The sequence below is a fragment of the Microcaecilia unicolor genome, chromosome 2 (genome assembly GCF_901765095.1).
Source record: "Microcaecilia unicolor chromosome 2, aMicUni1.1, whole genome shotgun sequence".
NCBI classification, from domain to species: Eukaryota; Metazoa; Chordata; class Amphibia; order Gymnophiona; family Siphonopidae; genus Microcaecilia; species Microcaecilia unicolor.
In genome coordinates, this window is record NC_044032.1 from 402,373,641 (window position 1) to 402,396,644 (window position 23,004).

At 44.8% G+C, this 23,004-nt stretch overlaps 1 protein-coding gene across 1 annotated transcript; it reads left to right on the forward strand.

Annotated features, from left to right (window-relative positions):
- Nucleotides 1-1,346: 1,346 nt before the first annotated feature.
- Nucleotides 1,347-21,429, forward strand: JCHAIN (joining chain of multimeric IgA and IgM). The gene is made up of 4 exons (XM_030190645.1): nucleotides 1,347-1,492; nucleotides 8,650-8,776; nucleotides 11,501-11,581; nucleotides 20,810-21,429. Exons 1-4 carry the CDS (start codon nucleotides 1,417-1,419, stop codon nucleotides 21,009-21,011), a joined length of 486 nt encoding a protein of 161 aa, XP_030046505.1. The 5' UTR covers nucleotides 1,347-1,416; the 3' UTR covers nucleotides 21,012-21,429.
- The last annotated feature ends 1,575 nt before the right edge of the window (nucleotides 21,430-23,004 follow it).

Sequence of the window (23,004 nt, forward strand, 5' to 3'; positions counted from 1 at the left end):
AGCAGACCAAACACTGCCATGGCTAGTGTAAGGGTACTGGATGTCTTGGGCAAACCTTCAGCCTTAGCCCGCCTCTTCTTCAGTTAAATTTCAGGTTCCCTCCTTCCAAGACTTAGATAATTAAACTCAACAGTCATAAACATTTCAACAGCACGCCGACCACAACAGCCCTACAATGCATAGTTGACATCATACTTTTGAATAATAAACTTTGCTTTGTATGTATATGTGTGGTATGTGCAATGAGGGCAATTTCTAAAAAACATTTGCATAGGTAAATGAGCTATTTGATACTTGCCTACCTTCCCTGCAGCTAAAAGAACATTTGATGGTTCTTTGAGTTTATGTGGCTGTCCGGATACATTGTTTTGCTCTGACTGCTGCCCCTCAGAGTGGCCACCTAGTCTTGCCTAATGGTTAAGCTGCTGTTTAGTGTCTGCATGCCTGAAAAAAATAAATATTAAGCAGCTAAATGTGTCCTTTGCCATAAGCTAGAGCTGTTATGAATGTGCATGCTTAATACGTACTTATATAGATCCATGCTGAGAACAGTAATTGTATTTATGGTTTACTGTGTTTCAGTCTTCTGTGCATGTTATTTTCTGGAAGGATCAGACTCTGCTTAGACAGCACCTGAAATGGAATATTAAGGTGGGGTCAGCTGTTATACTTGTCCAATTAAAGATGTAGCCCCTAAAACACAATGTTTTTGCAGCTACTGGAAGGTGAAGCTCAGTGGTGGTATCTGTGTAAGGTTCTTCACTCAGTCATGACTGCTGTTCAGGAATGGATTTTTCTTACACTATCTGATGAAGGAACTAGAGCTCTCGAATGATGGACACAATTTAGTCCATTAGCAGAGATGCCAAGTTTCCCAGTTCCAGGCTGGAGATTTTGGGCCAGCCCTAGTTCTGAACTTACATTGCAAAGCAGTGTGGGATTTTCAGTGCCTGATCCTGCTCATTGAAATCCGTGCTGCAAGTTCCATAATGCACCAGGATGAGGTGGTTAGAAATCCAGGACTGGCGAACAATCTCCAGCCTGGAACTGCGTAACTTGGCATCTCTGCACTAGAAAGGTATCACCTGCAAGTCATTTTGCACCTTTATTTCTATGAATTCTTGTGGAAATAATTCTTATAGAGTATAAAGGCTCATTGTTCGACAGCAGAAACAGAATACACACAGCAAAAATATGTTTTCATGAAAGCTAGAAAATGCTGTAGAAAGATGTGGCCGGATTTTGTTCAGTGACATCTGGTTTCGGTATAAGCCGAGGTTACACCTTGCAGGGACTCTCCCCCATCTGCTCCTCTGTTATTTTAGGAAACAGAGCCGTTGCTGTTTCCTCCCCTCTTAAAGCAGCAGACAAAGCTTTCGCCAAAAGTTCTTCAAAAGAAGGAGAAAGCCAGACAAGATGGAGCTGCGTGGAGCTGGGTTGCTGTGTTGGACAGCTGTGCTGCTGCTGGTCCTTGGGGGTGTGCTCATAACAGGTAGGGAGGCTTGAAAAGAGCTGCATCACAGCATTATTAAAATGATCAGAAGACAGACTCTTCCTTTAAAAGACATGTGGGGATGTTTGCCTGCGGATTTCTCTTGAAATCTACAAAATGTGTAGACAGATCAATTTTTTGCTAGCTCAGTGGCATGAATATGAACAGGTGCAATGAGCAGCAGGTGGCTGCATCCATCTCTTTGATGGTTAGGCAGGATGCACAAAGCATGTTCCTCACAGACCTAAATGGGACTCGCCCTTTGGTACCTCTGGTCCAGCATGTGCTGCTGATTGCTTGTCATGTGACACTGAAGAACGTCTGACCCATAAACTTGATCTTAAATACTCTGAAATGAAATTTGGTGGCATACTATCGCAGTTAATGGGCTGATGAGTGACTGGTGGCAGTGTTCTGTACTTGTATAACATTTTCAGAGCATTGAAATGTTTAAATTGTAAAGCAAATGAAAGATGTGTAGATCCAGGGATGCTCTTTATCTGTGAGTTATCCCAGTAGTTATGAAAAGCTGTAACATTCAATACCATACTTGAAATTATACTTTTGACCTTTATTTAAAAAAAAAAAAAACAACTCATAGCATTAAATGGAACTAAAATTTAAATTATATAGCTAGAGAGAAACCGAGGTAAACTGTCAGCTTGACAGGCTGAAAGATGATAGCGCTTGTGCATGCGATAAATGTCATTCTATGTAGGGTTACCATATGGCTCCAGAAAAAGGTGGACACATTGATCCAGTCCGGGTTTTGCTTCCATTGAAAGCAATGGAAGTGAAACCCAGAATGGCTCAATCTGTCCTCTCTTTTCTTGACCCTACTCACTATTTACTCATATAATAATACCTTTACTTATAACCTTTATTCAGTTTTAATATGACCTTTACTCTGCATTAGAGATGAATCTCAACACCCCTCCATATGGTATTCAACCACTTAACTGTCCATGTCCAACTCCTTCAGAGTTTACTTGTAATCACATCCAAAAAATGATGATAGGCGTATTAGATGTCACAATTTCACCAGGAAGTAGCTAATTCAGCAGAGAAAGAAAAGGTTTTCATCCTGGACTTGGTGACATCTAATACATCTTTATTGATGCTTGGAGCATAATAGCTCTGAGGTTTTCCCAGCGTCTTTCACAGGGCAGGAGGAACCTCACAGCCCCAGGTCTCATTTTGAAAACAATGCTTGAAATTCAGCCTTTCCTGTAGTTACGGGAGATTCTTGCATAGAAACCATTCTTCCGAGCCATAAGAAAGTAGGAAAATAAACCAGAGCTGTGTAACTTCCAGCACAGGCACAGTGTCCCCTCATGGTTAATGGCTATGGGATTCTTAATCTCTTGTGTATATTACAGAGACAATCTTGTTGAGATTAAGATGTGATACAAACTTGGAAATAAATAAAAGCTTTTCGGGGATCTGGGTAAAAAAACTGGATTTCCCAAAAATGCGGCTTTCATTCACGGATTTAATAGATGAGGAGTGGCCTAGTGGTTAGGGTGGTGGACTTTGGTCCTGAGGAACTGAGTTCAATTCCCACTTCAGGCACAGGTAGCTCCTTGTGACTCTGGGCAAGTCACTTAACCCTCCATTGCCCCATGTAAGCTGCATTGAGCCTGTCATGAGTGGGAAAGCGCGGGGTACAAATGAAATAAATAATATATCCTTTATATCCAGTCAATCTGTATTTTACCTTGTTCCGCTTTTCAATTCAGTATGTTAAATACTTGGGTACTTCACTATGTCCTGTGCTATAAACTATCCTTGTGTTACTGCTTTTTGTAAATGTGAACTCTTACCAGTAACTCTCAGTCCATGAGATTTGCTGAAGCACTTTTAGAAGCCCGCTGTTGTCTCAAAGAGTTACACGTATAAATGTTAATCTATTTTCATCCTTAATGTTTGCATGAATTCTGTGCTATGAAAGGGAGACACTGAAGGGTCGCAGATTCAGATAGCAACTGGTAACGTGTCCCTGACTTCACTAAAGAGGACCACAAAGTGGAAGGGTAACCAAAAATATGCAAATCTACTTGATGCAGAACTGGAAAACCTTTCATTTGTAGTGTAGCACTTACAATGTGCTGGCAAAGGGAGAAATGTTTTGCGTTACACCTGCAAGAGAAACCAGGCTCCACGGCACTGAGCCCAGTGAAGGAGAAACCCGTACAAAGCATGTAACAGAAGTCCTCTCAGAGCACTAAGAATTTGAGAGAGAAATAGTTTAGCACAGGGCTTCTCAAAATGTGGGTCCTGACAACATGTATGGGTGGACTCTCCATGGGGGGTGGAGGGGTTCACACGGGGGAATTCACAGCACAGAAAAGCATTCTAATGGATGCAAAGTGCCAAAACAGGGCAGAAATAGGAGATCCAAATGAAAACAAACAGCCCATTTATAGAATAGCACCTAAGTGTTTCTGTGTGGATCTTCAAAGGGGGCATGGTCACGGGAGGTGCATAGGTGGGTCGGGGCATTCCCTTAAAATGCACGCCGTGTTATAGAATAGTACGGATCCACACCCAACTTTCGTGCTGGGATTCACACCTGGTTTCAGTTGGTGTGACTCCTCCTGCCCAAAGTGGAATGTGGATCCCAGTGCTAAGCAGAGGCGTAGCCAAACCTCGAGGTGGGAGGGGGCCAGAGCCCAAAGTGAGGGGGCACATTTTGGTCCCCCTCCCCACCCACCACCACCGCATATGTCTTGGCTGGCGGGGGTCCCCAACACCCACCAGCTGAAGTGCGTTTTCCAGCGCTGGTCTCTGGCGTTGCGGCATTTCCTGCCCTCCTCTCTCTTCCCCCTCATGTCATGTCCAGCATGCTCATTTTAATGAAATTGAGCATGCCAGCCAAACCAGGGGCACAGATCCAGTTTGGGGGGCTCAGGCCCCCATGGCCCCTCATAGCTACGCCACTGGTGCTAAGGACGTCAATCCCAGAATGCCCATTATAGAATACTGTTCAGTGCCAATTTTATTTTTTGCACAGAATTTTGAGTGACATTTACTGAATCCAGCATTTCCTGTGGCCACGTGAATGGGGCTATGTCCTCGGATAGATTAATAAGTGCTGAACAAGTGATTAGATTAGCAAGCTAAGAAGGAAGGAAGCCAGATTCAAATTCCACTGCAACTCCTTATGATGCAGGGCAAGTCATTTAATACTCCATTGGTTAATGTACATAGTTAGACTCTAACTTGTGAACAGGAAGCTACCTACCTGAAACAGACTATAACTCACTTTGAACTACTACTGAAGAACAGCTAAAATTCACATGGACACACTTGGAACAGTCACTCAGGGTATTTCTCTAATGATGAATCTCTGGATTTTATCAATATACAAACAGAAGCTTTTAGGCTGAAATCCAAGTGTGAGGGATGAGCTGTGAGCTAAGGCAAATGCTTTCTATGCCTTTCAGCCTGAGATTGAGAACCTGCACAATATATTAGGGTTGGTGGGGAGGGGGATTAATTCTTGCCATCCTGACCCAATTGTAAAATGGGTGTGTTATGGTCATTGCTAAAGTAGAAGGATTAGGACTCCTGCTTAAGACGTGTATGGTGGCAATACAAAAAATATACTCCAGATACGAATGCTTCCAAAACGGACAATGCTTAGGGAACGGACTTACCTAGCATAAAGATATGCCCATATTCTGAACAATGAGACAGTATAGATCTCACTGATTTAACAGAGAAACTTTAATGCATGATCCTGCTATATTAGTCAGGGAATGTTAGTGGATAAATACAATAAGGAGAATATTATAAGTGGCTTGAGCGTATAGAATGGTATTTTTGCACTCAAGTTACCTCTTCAAAAGTTGCCTGGGGGTACAAGCTTGGGCGGGGGGGGGGGGGGGGGAGCAAGGAGGTGCTGAATTGGGGGGGGGGCAAGGAGGGAGAGAGGTGCTGGACAGGTAGGGAAGAGAGAGCCAATGAGGGTGATGAGGAAGAAATGGGGCAAGGAGAGGGAAAGAGGTGCTGGATTTGGGAGGGAAGGGGGGCAAGGAAAGAGAGAGGTGCTGGTCCTGCAAAGGGGAGACAGAACAGGAGTGAGGGAAGAGAGAGGAACATTTGCTTGGGGGGGGGGGAGAGAGAGAGAGAGAGAGGGAGAGAGACTCAATATGGCAGGAAGACAGGGGTGATGCTGGGTCAGTCAGATAGGGATGCAGGGGGAAGATGGAGAGAAAGGAAGTGACAAATGGACAAGGAGACTCTGGCAAGACAGTTAAGAGAAGAAAGCAGAAACCCAGACCAGAGACTTAAGAAAAATAAAATGACCAGACAACAGAGGTAGAAAATAGAATTTTATTTTCTATTTATTAATTGGAAAATGCCAATTTTTGGAATGTGTAATTGCCAGAACTAGTTTTAAACGTGGCTGGGGCCTGCGAGAAAAATCTCACTCACTTCCAGCATCGGGATGGGCCACCACTGGCATCTTTGTAACAGGACAGTGTGGAGTGTTCCAGTCCTGCTTGAAGCCCTTGCTGGGGCCTAGGATGGTGAATGCCCTGTTTAACTACACTTAGGATAGTTCAAGTGTATGCATATAAATATGCATAGCAATAGTGACACCCTCTGGATTGTTAGTAAATTGCAGGTGCTCTGTTAATAGATGTGAACAACCAAGATAAATATCTAATAGATAAATAAACAATTGCATGCCATCATAGATGATTTTATATATCATTTTAATATATGTTACATTTTACTAGAATCCTATTGTATCTCGTGTATCATTAGCATGTGCTTATTAAAATACCCTTGGCTGGCCGTGCGGCTTTTTGGTGTGTTTTGGGACACATTTTGTCCTCTGGTTTCCCTCACAGTGAATGCTGTTGTAAAGCACTTGATTCCTGCAAAATCAGACCTAGCCAGACTGACTAATCTGAGGCTGCAAAATACACTCAGAAAACTCGCTAGCCTCTATTACTCCAGGATGGTTAAAAATGAAAACTTTCTCACTGCATGCGGTTGATGGCTTCCTTTGACTGATCCTGTTAAGAAGTTTTTCAATCTGTTGCTTTGCCATTTTAACCTAATCTGAATGGGTGATCAAGACCATGGTATTTGGCTGCATGCAAGGCAGTCCTATCTTTGGATGGTTTGACTTTGACTGGCCAGTGCTGAATATTATCTTGATCAATCAAAGTCAAACCAGCCAAAAGTAAACTAGAAATTCAATGTTGGTCACTGAACAGGGTCCGGCATTGAGTATCCAGTTTTAGCGCTGACTGTGGGAGTTATTCCAGATAACTTCCATGGTCTGAAAATCGGCCTCTTAGTATGACCTTTGAAAATACATTACTATAATGGGGTTTTTTCATAGTTAATTCATAATTTGTGTTCAAGGTGTCCTCCTATAACTTTGACACATTCACAAAATCTGCAACACCACTGAGCTGTTGGCTCAATGACTTCTGGGGTTATATTAATTAAGGGCTCAAATGTTTTGCCAGCTCGATGTGCCCGAGCGCCACCCTGTAAAAAAAAAAATAAAGTACTCACAAATGTCTCGAATTTCAGGCAAACGTTTCTGCTGCAGTAGGATGTTTTGGGGTTATTTGGAAAAATGTTGGGGATCCCTTTTTTTTCCAGACACTGTGTAGTGATACTGCGTATTAATGTGTCTAACATTTAGGCACTCATGCTTATGCCAGCCATGGAGCTTATATAAGTGCAAGAACTAAAGTGTGGCATGGATACCTGTAATTTGCAGTATTCTTGAAGTTATGTGTGTAAGTGGGAGCCCCTGAATATGCCCCCTGAATATTCTATGTAAGTGAAGTGAGTATTTGCAGAATAGGAATTAGTTGCCATGCTGGCATTATTTTTCATTTAGAATGGCACTCAAAACTTTTTTTTAAATAATTTGTTGTAATGATTTTTAATTATGTTGTTGTTTGTATTTTTTTTTTAACAGTTATAACTTTTAGCTTAGAGGAGATTAGGTAGGAAAACCATGCTGGGCAGACTTCTACAGACTGTGCCCTGATTGATGCTGAATAGATTTGGATGGGCTGGAGTGGAACTTTTTAGGGGCTTTAACAACTTCAAAAATTTTCATACCATATGTAATGATTTTATTTTGTTGGGCAGACTGGATGGACCGTACAGGACTTTATCTGCCATCATCTACTATGTTACTATACTACTATTACTTTGTTAACTCATTATTATTGTACTTTTCCTGTGGTTTGCCCAGTCTCTTGAAGTCTGTAAACCATATAGAACTCATTTGGGACTTTGCAGGGTAGAAGAACATGTTACATTATATTGTATTGTATTGAATTTTAGCACATGGGTGTGCCTTGACATGTGTAAATGCTGGCATTTGAAAGCGTCTATGGTTATAGAACTGCCCTTAAAGCACCTATCTATGGGAGATGTCTACCAGTGACTACAGAGCCACTGCAGGCATTATCCCTTCTACAGGTATATTCAAAAGCCCCATTTGTATACAAATGGGGACGTGAACATGTGACATCCGCACTATGCTTCTGTCCCTGTCTACAGAATTTACAGTGAACGAGAACATGCAGAGGGCTTATAGATCAGCAGAAGGGAGGCTATTCATTGTTCATATCTGAAATTCCTTTGAAAGGATAATTAGACACCGAAGAAGCTGGAAGTTAAAGTCTCCCCCTCCCCCCGATATTCTGAACCATTTAATTGGCCAGGAACGGCACCTGGCTGGTTAAATGGTACTTATCTGGCTATCTGGCGATTATTCAGTGGGAGATAGCTGGCTGTCTCCTGCTGAATATTGCTGGTTAGCAGCTAGCCAGCTATATCGGCCGATATAATCGGATATCCACTGATTTTTCAGTCTGAGTTTGGTGGCCGTATTTGGCCACTTGAAACCCTGGAATATCTTTGGCTGGTTTAAATATAACCAGCCAGCATCGAATATTGACTTGGCTGGTTAAGTTCAAACCGGCCAAAAATAAACTGGATATTCAATGCCTGTCTCTGGTAATGGCCCGGCATTGAATATCCAGCATCACCACGGACCGCGGGAGTTAGCCGGGCTGACACCCGCAGTCTGAATATCAACCCCTTTGTCTTCTTCTTATTTGAATATATTTTTATTATTTTTTTCTGTAAAAATCTTTCTATTTCAGCTCAGGGTAACGGTGGTGAGCATGTCTTGGTCAATAACAAATGCAAGTGTGTCAGAGTCACCTCCCGGCTAGTCCCTTCGAAAGACAACCCTGATGAAGAGGTGGTGGAGAGAAACATCCAAATCATGTAAGTGCAGAGGCTGATTACATGATCATTTTTCTGCTTGTGTGATCATTTAATTGGAGCCTTGCAAGCATGTGCTGTAAGTGCTTACTGTAGCCTGAAAACTGTTGTGTTACTTCATCTCTCTGTCAGAGCCGGGAGGATGTGAGTATGGAGGAGAAATGTCAAGACTATGAGGGGGAGCAGTTCTTGCTGGTACTGATTCTAGAGTTGGGGGCACCTCCCCTTCCAATCCTAGGACTAGGCTCATTGAACCAATCATGGTGGTGGCAGCCCAAGGAGCAAAAGCAAGGCCTGGGAATTAAACTTGTGTTTCTTGCATGTCAGTGAGGACTGGAGTTAAGATGTTTGTGTCTATAGGTGAAACTAGAGCAATGGGGAGGGGAGGTCTCTGTAGACGTGATCATACAGCATGGTCCTAAAGCAAGTGAACTCAGGCATTTGGGGAGTAATTCTATAACTCGGTGCCTTGATTTAGACATTACAATGGTGTGCGTTGAGCACCGACTCTATAACAGTAACTGGGTGTGCCTAAACCATCACAGAATACTAGTGTAAAGATGTGTTGTTGCACCAAGTTGGCATACTTAAGTACGTCATGTGACGTGAATAACTGATAGCATTCTATAAGTTGCACTTGTTGCTTGGTGACATACCTATGGCCCACCTATGCTCCGCCCACATATGGGCCCCTAAACAGTTATGAGCTTCACACTTAAATGCTACCATATAGAATAACTCATAGTGCACATACACCCATAAATGCCAATTAATGGGTATGTATGTAAGTGGTATGTAAGTCTAGGCAAAGAACAAGCTCCAAAAAATGGAGAAAAAGGAAAAAAAACCTCCTATGTGAGGAGCACCTTGGAGAATGAGTAGGGGTGGACCAAAGAACTTCCAGCAGCCAGATGTAAATGACCAAATTTTTATTATCTATATTTTTGTTGTTTTTAGAGCATTTTAACTCCTGAGGCAGATGGTTCTCTGCCAAAACAGGGCCCCATGTCAGGTCTTTCTAATTTGGGTGCTTTGTCAATAACATTTTGGTTGTTTACACCTGGCTGCTGGAAATTCTTTGGTCCACCCCTTCTTCTTCTCCAAGATGTAAGTCTAGGCACCAGGATATAGAATTACCCTTTGGTGCTTTCAAAATTTTGCACTCTAGGCACCTACCTGTGTGACCTATGACTAAATATAGGCCTGATATAAAGAGTCAGCACTACTACTGAGCCAGTTTGTCTTTTAAGTATCTCCTTCACTGGGTCTTCAGGTGTGCAAAGTTTCATGGGGCAGGGCAGTGCAGAGTCTGAGCACTGGGAATGGAGAAGTAAGGGGAGTTTTCAGAAACTATAACAATATCTCCTTGTACATTACATAAAACTCTGAATCATTTATTAAAGAAGAAATAATACTCTTAACTATTATAATATTCAGGTGAAGGTGTTCAGATGCTCCAACTAGAGTCAGCTACAAGATTAAGTCAGCAAGAAAGCCAAACTTATGCAGATGTCAATCACTGCACCAAGCAGTCTAAAGACTTCATGTATATAATAAAAAGCTTCTAAATGCAATAGAGAGTTAAAAGCTGTTCACTCAGGTTGTTTAGATGGTTGTTATTGTAATGAAGTCTGGGCTGCCATCAATAATGCTGAGTCCAGCGGAGCTGAAATGTGTTACTCTAATCCCTGTGAATTATAAAGTGCTTGAAAAACTCAAATCCGATCTCTACATAGATCTATGTTTCGCTCCATTTTTTTAATCTTCTAAATCTTGGCTGTAGCTGGGAAGGAACAAAATGGGTTTAAAGCCTCCCCATTTTGTTCCTTCCCAGCTACAGCCAAGATTTAGAGGATGAAAAATGGTCCGATCTCCCGAAGACGCTGTTTGGCAGCCCAGATTTCATTACAATAACAATAATCTAAATAAGATAAGTGAAGAGTTGTTATTCTCTATTGGGTTTAGACGCTTTTTATTATATATTATTTTCGCCTAAGTGTATTCGGTAAGATTTAGGCGCGGTATATAGAATATGCTTAGTTTGATATCTCAGCGACTGAAACTATGTGCATTTATTTACATTAAAGAAAAAGTGGCGTAAATCCATATATGTAGATTTACGTGGACTGGGCCATATTCTATAACAACGCGCCTAAATTTGGGAATGCCCACGAAATGCCCATTTCCCTGCCCCTTTTGAACTGCACGCTTTAGAATTTAGGCGCATTTCTTTACAGCATATACTTAGCGAGTTATGCGCATAAATTCTAATTATTGTCAGTTAGTGCTCATTATTGTTTAAGTGCTGCTAACAATGCTGATTGGTTTGTTAAGCCAATTAAGTTACACAGATTATTATGGAATATGCTCGGAACACTAGACCTGATATATAGAATCCAGCAGAAAGTCTTTTGCTTGGTACAATGATTGACATCTGCATAAGTTTGCTTTCTTGCTAACTTCAGCTTGTTGCTGACTCTAGTTGGAGCATCTGAGCACCTTCACTTGAATATTATAATAGTTAAGAGTATTATTTCTTCTTTAATAAATTTATTATTGTATATGGGGGAAATTTTCAAAAGACTGTTATCCTGATGATTTAATAAAACTCATTCAGAGATTTAATAAAACTCAAATAGTGAACTGCTATTGCTTTTCTTTTAGACCTGGCTGTAGACATTAATCAGCAGGGTAAAGTAAGAAGGTTGTCTTTTCATTTTTCTTCAGGGTTCCTTTGCAAAGCAGAGAAAACATATCAGACCCAACGTCTCCCTTGAGGACAAAATTTGTCTACCGACTCTCGGAACTGTAAGTTATGCCTCTCGTTGATGTACAGTGTCATAATTAATTTGGACCTAGGTGTGAATGAGTGCGAATATCTATCTGCCTATTCCAGTTCATTTTCCATAAAAATAATACAAAACAGATGCACTATCAGATCCCTAGAGGCCCCAAATTTGACCTACCTTTAAATAAAACTATATGAATGAAGGATGCCTGGTTCATCTTGATAAACTGACTTATTCCCCCCTTCTCCACTGACATATTGCTGTAAACTATGCATATACAGTAACATAGTAATGTAGTAACTTAGTAAGTGACAGCAGATAAAGACCTGAACAGTCCATCCAGTCTGCCCAACAGTCACATTTATTATCAATTCAAGATTAAATCAATAATGAATGTGAGATTATATACTTGATCATGGTCTTTCTTTGGTGTTTCTGGGACATAGACCATAGAAGTCTGCCTGGCTCTGTCCTTATGTTCCAAGTACGGGAGTTGCTGTCAAAGCCCACTCCAGCCTATCCAAATCTGTCATGTCATTTGCGGGTCACAGACCATAAAATTCTGTGTCCCGCAAATGATGTGTGTGTAGCCCCTACCAGACTGGGCCCTCACTGCCTCTTCATTTTGCTGTACGGGAGATGGAGGTACCTCTTCTGGGAGGCAACACCGTCTTTTTCCAGGTTTACTGGGATCATGGAGCCTAGGTTGGGACCAGTTTAACTGGGAGGCCATTGGCTCCTTTGATCCACCTTCTCTACCACTCACACCCATTTCTATAACTACAAATCCAGGGGAGTCACGTGATGCGCTGAGAGGGCAAGACGTTAATCTCTGCTCTCCGAGGCCAAACGCCTAAAATCGACAAAATTCGGCGGTAAACGACGCAGAGTTAGCAAAAAAGACTTACCAGAGCAAGGAGAAGTCGTGGATGGACAAATTTGTGGAAAAATCGAATAAAACAATGCCTGCCCGGAGCGCCAAAAAGGAGCTAGAGAAACCGCGATCAGCAGACTCGGGCGCAGAGCGACAGGCACCATGCGGCGGGCCTTCCTTTACAGAAGAGCAGCTTTTACAACTAACCACCGCGGTGACTCGAGCACTGGAACCGCGTTTCGAACAGCTATCAGCCCAGATCGGAAGCTTTGAAACCAGGCTGACGGATGTCACGAAGCAGGCGGGGGAATTAGAGCACAGACTATCCGAGTTGGAGGACGCCCACCCCCCGCTTCAGCAATCAGTCACACAGTTGCAAGACACGGTGAAAGCGCTCAATGAAAAACTAGATGACCTCGAGAACAGGTCTAGGCGCAGCAATTTGCGGATAATTGGCCTGCCCGAGTCGGTCAGCGACACTGCCTTAGCCACCGTAGTGGAAAACTGGCTGAAGTCAGAATTCGCCCTGTCGGACCACTCCGGGGCTCTATGTCTAGAACGGGTACACAGAGTGGGCAGAATACAAGATGGCCGTCAGGCCCCACGTGCAGTCATCCTAAAGGTCCACAACTATTTGCATAAGCTGGAGATCTTGAGAGGCTACAGATTGAAGCGGGAGACAACAATGTATGATGGACATCTCATAAGAATCTTTCAAGATTACTCAGTCTCCTTGCAAGAACGACGGAGGAAGTTTAACCCACTTTGCCGCCGGCTGCAAGACCTCCAGATAAGATTTATGTTCACCTACCCAGCGGTGCTACGCATCCGCCATGAGGGCAGATGGAGAGCGTTTGATTCTGATCGAGCAGCAAAAGAATTCATCTCTGGATTAGAAAACGCGAGGCCAGAACAGAAGGGCCAAAATGCCGGGACTGACATAGCGTGAGCTGACTCTGGCTGTTGCAACTGGTGCAGTAAGTAATGATAGCTGATAATAGGTTCGCATCATTAGGGTGAGAGGCCTCGTGCATGGTAGGGACTCCCCAAGTAATTACATCGGGTAGATGGATAGGGAGATAGAGAAGGAAAGGGGTTGGGGTACATTTGGGGGGGGGGGGAAGGGAGGGGAGGAAGCTTATAGGGGGACAACACAAGATACACACATCTGGGAAGGCACATATTATTGGGTCAGTCTTACACATCAAATAGCTTCATCAGAAGCAATTGAGAGTCACACAGGGGAGTGGTGTGCAGTGGGAAAGGAAGACCCCCGGAGCAAGGCTGGGTGCCCTGGGGCAATAGAACACTTTCAATCTTTGCGATTTGGGAACCTCACAGATATTTATGTCGACGGGTAAGGTACACTTGGCTTCTTGGAATGTGGGGGGCATTTCCTCCCCAATCAAGAGAGCTAAAATCCTAGCAGCCCTTAATCGCCACAAAGTTGGAATAGCGTGTCTCCAGGAGACGCGACTCTCACAGGAAGAACACGAGAAGCTTAAGCGTCACTGGGTGGGAGAGGTGTTTTGCTCCCCAGCCACAGGTCGCAGAGGGGGAGTAGCCATTTTAATTCACAAAACGCTCATGTGCTCCGCAGCCCTGCAGTTCAGAGACGGAGAGGGGAGACTGGTGGGGGTAAAACTTAACTTACAGGGGAAGGAGTTTCTATTGGTCTCGGTTTATGGGCCCAATACATCAGCTCAACAATTCTACGCACAACTATTAGCACGCTGCCAGGGCCAGGGAACACAGCCATTAATACTAGCTGGAGATATGAATCTGGTCATGGATGCAGAATTAGACAGATCGCATACATCGTCGCAGCGCGCTGTTCTCTCCCCCTCCATTCTGGAACTCTTCTGTCAGGAGCTAGGATTGGTAGATCCTTGGAGGACTCTGCATGGAGAGGAGAGAGACTACACGCATACCTCCAGAGCACACCAAACACAATCGAGAATAGATTACATCCTTGCTTCCCAGGATCTATTTGCTAAAATCACGTCAGCCACGATTGGACCAGAAGAGATCTCTGATCACTCCCCCATCTGGGTAGAGATGGAGTCCGGGGCATCCTCACAAGGGGCGGCGGGGTGGAGGTTTCCGGCGTACCTGGCATCCTCAAAGGAGTTTCAACTACACTTACACAAGAAATGGGAGGAATTCAAAAACCACAACTCTGAGCACTCAGAGGACTCTATCTTGTTTTGGTCCACTGCCAAAGCGGTGCTCAGAGGCGAGATAATTGCCTATGTAAGTAACCGCAAGAAAAAGATAACACAGAGAATAGTGGCCTTGGAAAAGGAGTTGAGAGGGGCAAGAAGAAAATACACCAGGGATCCCACTCAGTCCCACTATGAGCTGTTTATGTCCATTAAGGCAGCCCTAAATAGTCTAATACACGAAAGGACTATGAAATCCCTGATATATAGGAAATATCAGCTTTATAAGTTTGGGGATAAAGCAGGCAGGATGATGGCCAGGCTGGTGAAAGGCGCTCGGAAGCCACACTTTATTCCAGCCATAAGAAAGAAGGGGGGCGGGATCACCAATAACTTAAAAGAAATTGCCCAGACCTTTGTTACCCACTTTGCCACATTATATGGGGGAAAGCGAGAGCCCATGAACAAAACGACATCCATTAAGGCCTATTTGCAAAAGCGCGATCTGGGGGATGTCATGACGGCACACCGGGACTTGTTAAATCAGCCGGTGGCAGCAAAAGAGCTGCAGAAGGCCATAGGGGCTTTGAAGCATCATTCCGCACCGGGTCCCGATGGGCTGTCTGGGGAATTCTATAAAATGTTAAAAGTGCAGATCCTGGGCCCATTGATGGATTACCTTAACTCAGTGGTGGAGGCCGGTAGCCTCCCACGACATGAGAACATGGCCTCCATTTGCCTCATTCCCAAAAAAGATAGGGACCCCTTAGAACCTAGTTCATATCGGCCCATTTCACTCATAAATGTGGAAGTTAAATTATTGTCCCGCATCCTGGCGGATAGACTGGCGCCCCTGATGCCACATCTGGTGCACGAGGAACAAGCGGGGTTTGTGAGGGGTCGCCAGTCTGTTCTTAATGTCAGGAAACTACTTTTAGCCGTGCTCTCGGGAGAACATCCGGAGGCAGATAAGATGCTTGCGAGCCTGGATGCGGAACGTGCTTTTGACAGAGTGGAATGGCCATTTTTGTTTGAAGTCCTGGAAGACAGAGGATTGACAGGGTGGTTCCTTCAAGCTGTGGGGTCACTGTATACAAATCCGCGGGCTAGGATTAGGGTGAATGGGGTCCTCACAGAAAGTTTTGCCATTGAAAGGGGCACTAGGCAGGGCTGCCCCCTGTCCCCATTACTTTTCCTGTTAACGCTTGAACCGTTGCTGGCTGAGATTCGTGGGAACAAAGACATAAAAGGTATCCAGGTGTCCGGGAGGGAAATAAAAGTGCTCGCGTACGCGGACGATGTGCTGATGTTGTTGAGCGACCCACAGGTTTCATTACCAGCTCTCCTCTCCGTCCTAGATAGTTACGGGCACCTCTCTGGCTACAAACTCAATCGAACAAAGTCCCTGGCCCTACCACTTAGTGAGGCAGTGGAACACACATGGAGAGGCCCGTTTCCACTTCTGTGGGCACAACGCCAGATTAGATACCTGGGAGTAATCATCCCAGCAGATATGAAAAAACTGTACGAGCTCAATGTCCTCCCCCTACTAGAGACAACTAGGAGACTGTTGCGGATGTGGGGGGCGTGCCCTCTCTCCCTCACGGGGCGGGTGGGTCTTTTCAACATGATGATCGCCCCGAAATGGCTTTATACGTTTCAGATGTTGCCCCTGTATTTGAGGTCGAGGGAGGAGCGGGCCCTTAACCATCTGCTACAGCAGTTTCTGTGGGACCGGCGGAGACCCAGACTGCCAATACAGGTGATACAGAAACCGAAATCACATGGGGGGATGGGACTGCTCAATATTCGGCATCTAACGATAGCATGCGCCATGAGGCACATCAGAGATTGGCTAACTGGAACGCAAGATTTCTCGGCCACGCTCCTAGAGATGGGCCTGGCTCCCACTGCACACCTGGGGTGGGGATTACACTCTATAGGACAGGGATTGGAGGAGGGGTTAGGAACGCACCCGCTAATGACAGCAGCCAGAGCAGCGTGGCGGTGGCTATGCAAGAGGCATCATTTTGACTGGAAAGCGACTCCATTTTTACCACTGCTTAACAATCCGGATTTCCCGGAGGGGACTTCCTCAGCTGCCTTTGCCCGATGGCGGAGGAATGGAATACGATACATTTATCAGTTGGTGTCGGAGGAGGGCAAGACACGACCATTTGCGGAACTGCAACAGGAATTTAGACTGACTGAACGCGACCGGTTTGCCTATCTGCAAATTCATCATTATATCACGGCCTTGGGTTGGAGCAATTTGAGCGAGGATGTCCAGGATACCCTAAATACTGCCCTGACACTGGGAGCACAAAATCCAGTGCCGTTAAAATTCCATCATAGATTCCTGCAGGATTCAACAGAGGACATAGACTATCATACTAGAGCACGAAAATGGGCGGTTGACCTGCAGGCAGAAATCACAGGAGAAGTACTGAGCAGATTTTTGACCTCCATACTTGGAACAACTCCCTTTGCTCGACATTGGGAGACGCAATATAAATTTGCTTTAAGACTGTACGTCTCCCCAGCGAGGGCCTTTAAGGCAGGCTTTGGTCAATCAGATGCCTGCCCATGGTGTGCGGTGGCCCCCGCCTCGCTGGCTCACATGTTTTGGTTTTGTCGTCATGTGTCCAAATTGTGGACTCTCATTCTTGGTGAGACGCAGAAATATTGGGGGCGCACAATCAAGAGACAACCTCTACTTCTCTTTGGAGAATTCAAACAAACTAAACCCACATTGCCAGGTTTTTGTTCGTTTGTACAGCGGGCGGTCCTGGTGGGAAAACGGGTCATCCTCCTCCAGTGGAGAGAACGCAGAGGACCATCCATTTGAGCATGGAGGTCTCAAATGATAGAACTGCTGAGGCTGGAGAGACGCGGAGTGCAGGATCTGGACTCCAAAGAGGGTCAGGCGCTCCAAAAAACTTGGGCAAACTTTTGGGATACACTGCAACCACTAGCACGCAGTAGACTCTTGAATTGACAGTGTCACAGGAACGGAGGATAGGCTGTTGAGTGTTATCTTGTGTTGCGGGAGGGGGAAGGGGGGGGTAAAGTTGGGGGGGGGGATGCTTTCTTGGGGGGAGGGGGGGAAAGGGAGGGAGGGGGGAACGGGAGGGGGAAGAAAGGGGGGGGGGGGTTGGGAGAAAATTGTACATTGTTTCTAGTCGGACTTAATGGACCAGTGGGGATGTCTGTATGTGGATAATGTCTGGCAAAGTTTTGTTATGGCTTGATAATAAAAAAGATTTAAACATAACTACAAATCCAGTCCAGGGTATGTTCTGAATCAGGAATTTTCTTAAAGTTGTAAGTGTCAAGATGACAGAATAACATGTCAATTAATTAGCAGAGTGCAAAAAACAGTACAAGAAAAAGCCCCCAGTTTTTTATTATTATTATTACATTTGTACCCCGCACTTTCCCACAGAAGCAGGTACAATGCGGCTTACATAGTAAACAGAATTACAATTATTATATTCATTAAGAAGAATATTACGAGCTATAATGTAACATAATAATAGAATGCTTTAAGTATGTGTGAATTAACAAGGAAAGGAGTAATGAAGATAGATAAGGAAATGGGGATGGGTATGATAAAGGAAGGATGGGGAAGGGAAGACTAGGATAGTATGGAGTAGCTAGGGTGACATGGTTAATATATAGACATTGTCATAATAAGAGAAATGTGTAGGGTTATGTCGGGTCGTTTGGGTAAGCTAGTTTAAAGAGATGGGTTTTCAACATTTTCCTAAAAGGTAAATGGTCATTAATTGCTCTGATGGATCTTGGTAATGCGTTCCAAAGCTGGTTTTCTTCTCCTCCCCACAAATACTTTGAGGAGCTGGAATCTGGACTCAGATGTGATCACAAACACTGCACTCCTGTAGAACATGGTCTTCTTTATCTCAGCTCTAAGGGTCCTCTGCCATGTCTTCTTCTCTTTCCAGAACAGCAGCATCATTTTCCTTCTTGATATTCATAGGCTCTCTTCTGTCTGGCACAGGGGCGTAGTTATGGGCAGGCCTAGGCCCATCCAATCTCGGCTCAGGCCCGCCCACCCAGTTTTAAGCGCGGTTGACTTAAAGCGTACAGAGCAAACCCAAAGCAGCAGCCTTTCACTAATTCATTTCTACCGTCATCGCACCGCGGTTCGCTCAGCTGATCTCCCAGTCCCACCTACTTTTTGGGCAGACTCGGCATGGCAGTGAGTCGACTCGGCACTGAATAAACATGGTCACAGCTCTTGACTTTGTGGTGACCTGCAGCGTGCGTGATGTCCTCTTTCTTCTCAGCCCACTGTGTGCTGATGACTCATGTTCCATCCCACACGGCGCGCTCAGCCTCGTTCTCGCGGCTTGTCATCTTCTCAATGGGCTAAAAAATAGCTGCAAGATCAGCTGCAGGTGCCAGGAGTCGGGACCACGCGGCACTGTCTGCTCCTCCTCCCCTCCTGGGCCCGGACCGCAGTGCCACTGCCAGATGGAAAGGCTGGTGCCGCCTGGGTGTGTAGCAGCAGGTGCGGATTCTTAGCTCTCTTACATTGTGCCTTAGTGCAGTAGCATTCCCCAGCATCCCAGTAGTGCCCCACAGTGGGCCACAACACACTCTGCCTGAGTCAGTTACAGGAGCCATGAGTGATGACAACACGGACTAGTTGGGGCTAGTGAACAGCTCATAACCTAAGTAACTGAGCCAAAAGGGAATAGACTTTGCAGTAGTGAGAACAAGATAAGTGTAGTGAGAGCAGCAATGCAGGCTTACAGTGGCTTAGCCAGACAGCCAATTTTGGGCGGGCCCCAGAACAAACTGGGTGGGCCAACATTTTATCACTGCCCCTCCACCAACCTAAAAACCCTAATTTAGTTTCCACCCCCCTCCCAGCACCCCACTCTAATTAAAACAAAACCCTAATTTAATTTCCACCTGGTTTCAGTTAAATCTTGGATCCCCTGGATCCCTTCAAGTAAAACAAAACCCTAACTTAATTTCCGCACCCTACCAAAGTAAATGAAGTACATGTGCTGGCAAGGATCCCCAAGCCCTGCCAGCTGAAGCCCTCCTTCCTGCTGAATAAACTTATCTTGGGTGGCTGCTGGGCAGTTATAAACTCTGTATTTTGTGCTCATTTTTCTACACAGTTACATACAGTAGAGATGGTCAAATTCAGTGAGGATATCCTTTTTCCTGATGGGTTCATCTTAAAAAAAAAAAACCCCGGTGAAACGTCTCGCGTCTGCTCTGCTCTGCTGTAAAGTAAGAAGCAAATCGCTTCATTGCGTCGGCCCTTCAATCACTGTGTCCCACCCTCTGATGTAACTTCCTATTTCCGCGAGGGTGGGACACAGTGATTGAAGGGCCGACGCGACGAAGCGATTTGCTGCTTACTTTACAGCAGAGCAGACGCGAGGTGTTTCACCAAGGTTTTTTTTTTTAAAGGCTGGGTGGCAGAAGAGGGTCGTCTGCTCATCGATGGAGCTGGTAGGCAGGTGGTGAGTGCTGACACCCGGGGCGGACGTTGGCTGGGCGGGCCTGGAGGCAAAGTGACTGGGCCTGGGCCCATCCAGGCCCGCCTGTGGCTATGCCCCTGCTTCAGCATAGGAGGAACATGGACAGAGAGGGTCGATGCTAGACAAGGGGGGGGGTAGGGACACAGAGGGGCAACACTGGATATGGGAGTGGGATGGGGCACAGAGAGAGGAGACACTGAACTGGAAGGATAGAGGCACAGAGAGGGGAGATGGATGGTGGACATGGAGACAGAAGAAATATGAAATGGAGAAGAATTCTTGTGAGAGAAGACAGAGGCAAGCATGAACCAGAGACTGGGACCAATACAATTAGAAAAAAATATGACCAGACAGCAAAGGTAGAAAAAAGAATTTTATTTTCAATTTAGTGATTAGAAATGTCAGTTTTTCGAATATTAAGACATGTCTGGGGCAGAGGGTAGAAATTTAGGAGGGAACTCCAAAACCCATTACCAGGCTGTACCGTCTTAAGCTTCAGGCAGGCTTGGAGGAACATGGGACAGGACATGGGTATGGCAGGTGGCGGGTTTTTCTTTTTCAAAAAAAAAAAAGTTGTGAACCCTATTTTACAACTGCTTCATGTTTTGATTGCATATTTTTCCAGGTACATGAGCTATATCTGTTTAGAGTGGCAATTGCTAACACATATTCTGTGTGTCTTCTAGCTGCAAAAGGTGTGATCCGGTCGAGATTCAACTGGGGGATAATATAGTGATGGCCTCTCAGAGCAGTGGCTGCGATGCTGTTGAGGATACGTGCTACACCTACAACAGAAACAAATGCTACACCAGAGACATCTTGTACAAGTATGGAGGACAGACCAAGGTCATGAAAGCAGCCTTGACTCCAGAATCCTGCTATGAGTAGAGGAAGACTTGGTTCCCTCTATGTGTTATCCTTTATCGAAAACAGCATCACCAGATAACCCCAGATCATCAGGGAGTGTTTTAGATACTCTTGGTGTTGCCCAATAGCATCTATGAACTTGTACTTCCATTTTTAAAAGAAAAAAAACAGGACAACAAGTGCATAGATGCAAAGGGGCACATCCAGGATCAACTTTCCTTGATACTGATATGGAGTCATCTGCTAGCTCTCTAATACAGTTCTATGTAAAAAAAAAACGACTGACTAGTGAGAGAAACCTTGTCAATTGATGATCAGCCCTTACTAATATGTGGATTTCTGTTTCAATAACTCTGCTGTAATTTTCCTCTGGCATGAGGCATTGCTTTTCCCTTTCCTATTGTGCAAATAAAGCACATTTGTGCAGCATAACACTTCATTTCAACAACAGAAACAATTCATTGCTGTCCTCATTGGATGATGTCTGAAATGTATTTCATTTAGTCATTTACTCCAGTGGCTTGGAAGCTTGAATGAAATACATTTTAAACTCATTCATAGAAAAGCCGAAGGACAGTATTGTGTCATACCAAGAGGCGAAGAGCCATACGCGTTCTAGGGGTCTGTTCTAGAGCATTCTGCGGGCTGCAGGAGGACTAGATCTTGCTTGGCCAGGGCCAAACAGCTCTTGAGTCAGCTTGAATAGCCATTATTTTGCAGCTTGAGACAAGCAGCAGGTCAAATATCCCCAAATCACCAAACATTTATTCAGCTTAGTAATTTGACAGGACGGCTTTCTTAGTCCTCTCAATCCACCTTTAATAGAGATGCACAGTCATTTCTAAAATGAGATTTCATTATTTGTAGTTTTAAAATTTTATATGTGTTATTTGCAGATAGCACTCACTAAACACCCATGAAATAAAATGAATAAAAATAACATAATTAGAATAAATGACACAAAATAAAAAGGAAATGAAAAAGAATGCAAAATTAACTCTTTTTGCACATACACCCCTAGCTGTTAATAAACATGCAACGTGGCTTGATGAGGGTTATCCTGTCCTGTGATGCTTTCCTCCCAAAAAAGTGAGGGCCTTATGTTCAAAGCATTTCAAGTATACAGGAGAAGCTGTTTATATGGTGCTCAGCGAGCCCATCGACAATTTTCAGTGACATCTAACTGGGCAGTGTTGCAGAATATCAGTATTAACTGGCTATCTCTAAACTGAGCAGGAGAGGGGTGTTACAGGGGCAGAGTTGGGGAGGAGCTGGCAATATTCAGTGCCGGTGCTTGCATAGATAAGTGGGCACTTAAGAGTGCACAGAAGACTCCTTCCCGATTCCACCTTTGTAATGCCCCATCTCCTGCCCGGTTTAGAGTTGACCAGTTACTGCTGATATTCAGTGGGTGGTAACATGAGACTACTGCTAGAGGTGGTGGCAGCCATTTTGTTGGAGGAGCAGCGATGGGCAGGAGTGAGTGAGAATTACTCCTACCCCGTTGACCGCTAGATCATCAAGGATTTGAAAGGTAGGCTGGGGAGTGGGGAGGCCACGGAGAGAGTAGAGGAGGTCCGAGATAGGGTCTGTTGGGGGGGGGGGGGAGGGAGCATCAGGTGGGACAGAAGGGATGTCGATCCTCTTTGGGGGATTGGGTAGGATGGAGGGGTGCCAATCCTCTTTGGAGGGGCTGGGTGAGAGGAAGGGGTGCCAATCCTCTTTGGAGGGGTGGGGTATGAGGGGGAATGGAATAGGGCATCCAACACCTTTTGGTGATGGGGTCACAAGGGAGGGCTAGCCATTAGTAGCTAAGTCCATATTCAGCCCACTACCTGCTTAGCCACCCGGGCAGTGGGCTGAATATCTCACCTGACCAACTGCCACCAGAGCCTTCACAACATCCAAATATTCAGTGCCAGTACCCGCATAGGTGCTGGCACTGAATATTGGGACCTAAATCAGCCTGTAATAGTCAGCTTTTTAAAAAAAATGCTGACTATCACTGGCTGAA

Excerpts from the sequence above, each read along its gene's own strand:
- JCHAIN (XM_030190645.1), top strand. The coding sequence starts at position 1,417 with ATGGAGCTGCGTGGAGCTGGGTTGCTGTGTTGGACAGCTGTGCTGCTG. Across the intron at positions 1,493-8,649 it reads TGGGGGTGTGCTCATAACAG|CTCAGGGTAACGGTGGTGAG; the intron begins GTAGGGAGGCTT and ends TTTCTATTTCAG. Across the intron at positions 8,777-11,500 it reads GAGAGAAACATCCAAATCAT|GGTTCCTTTGCAAAGCAGAG; the intron begins GTAAGTGCAGAG and ends ATTTTTCTTCAG.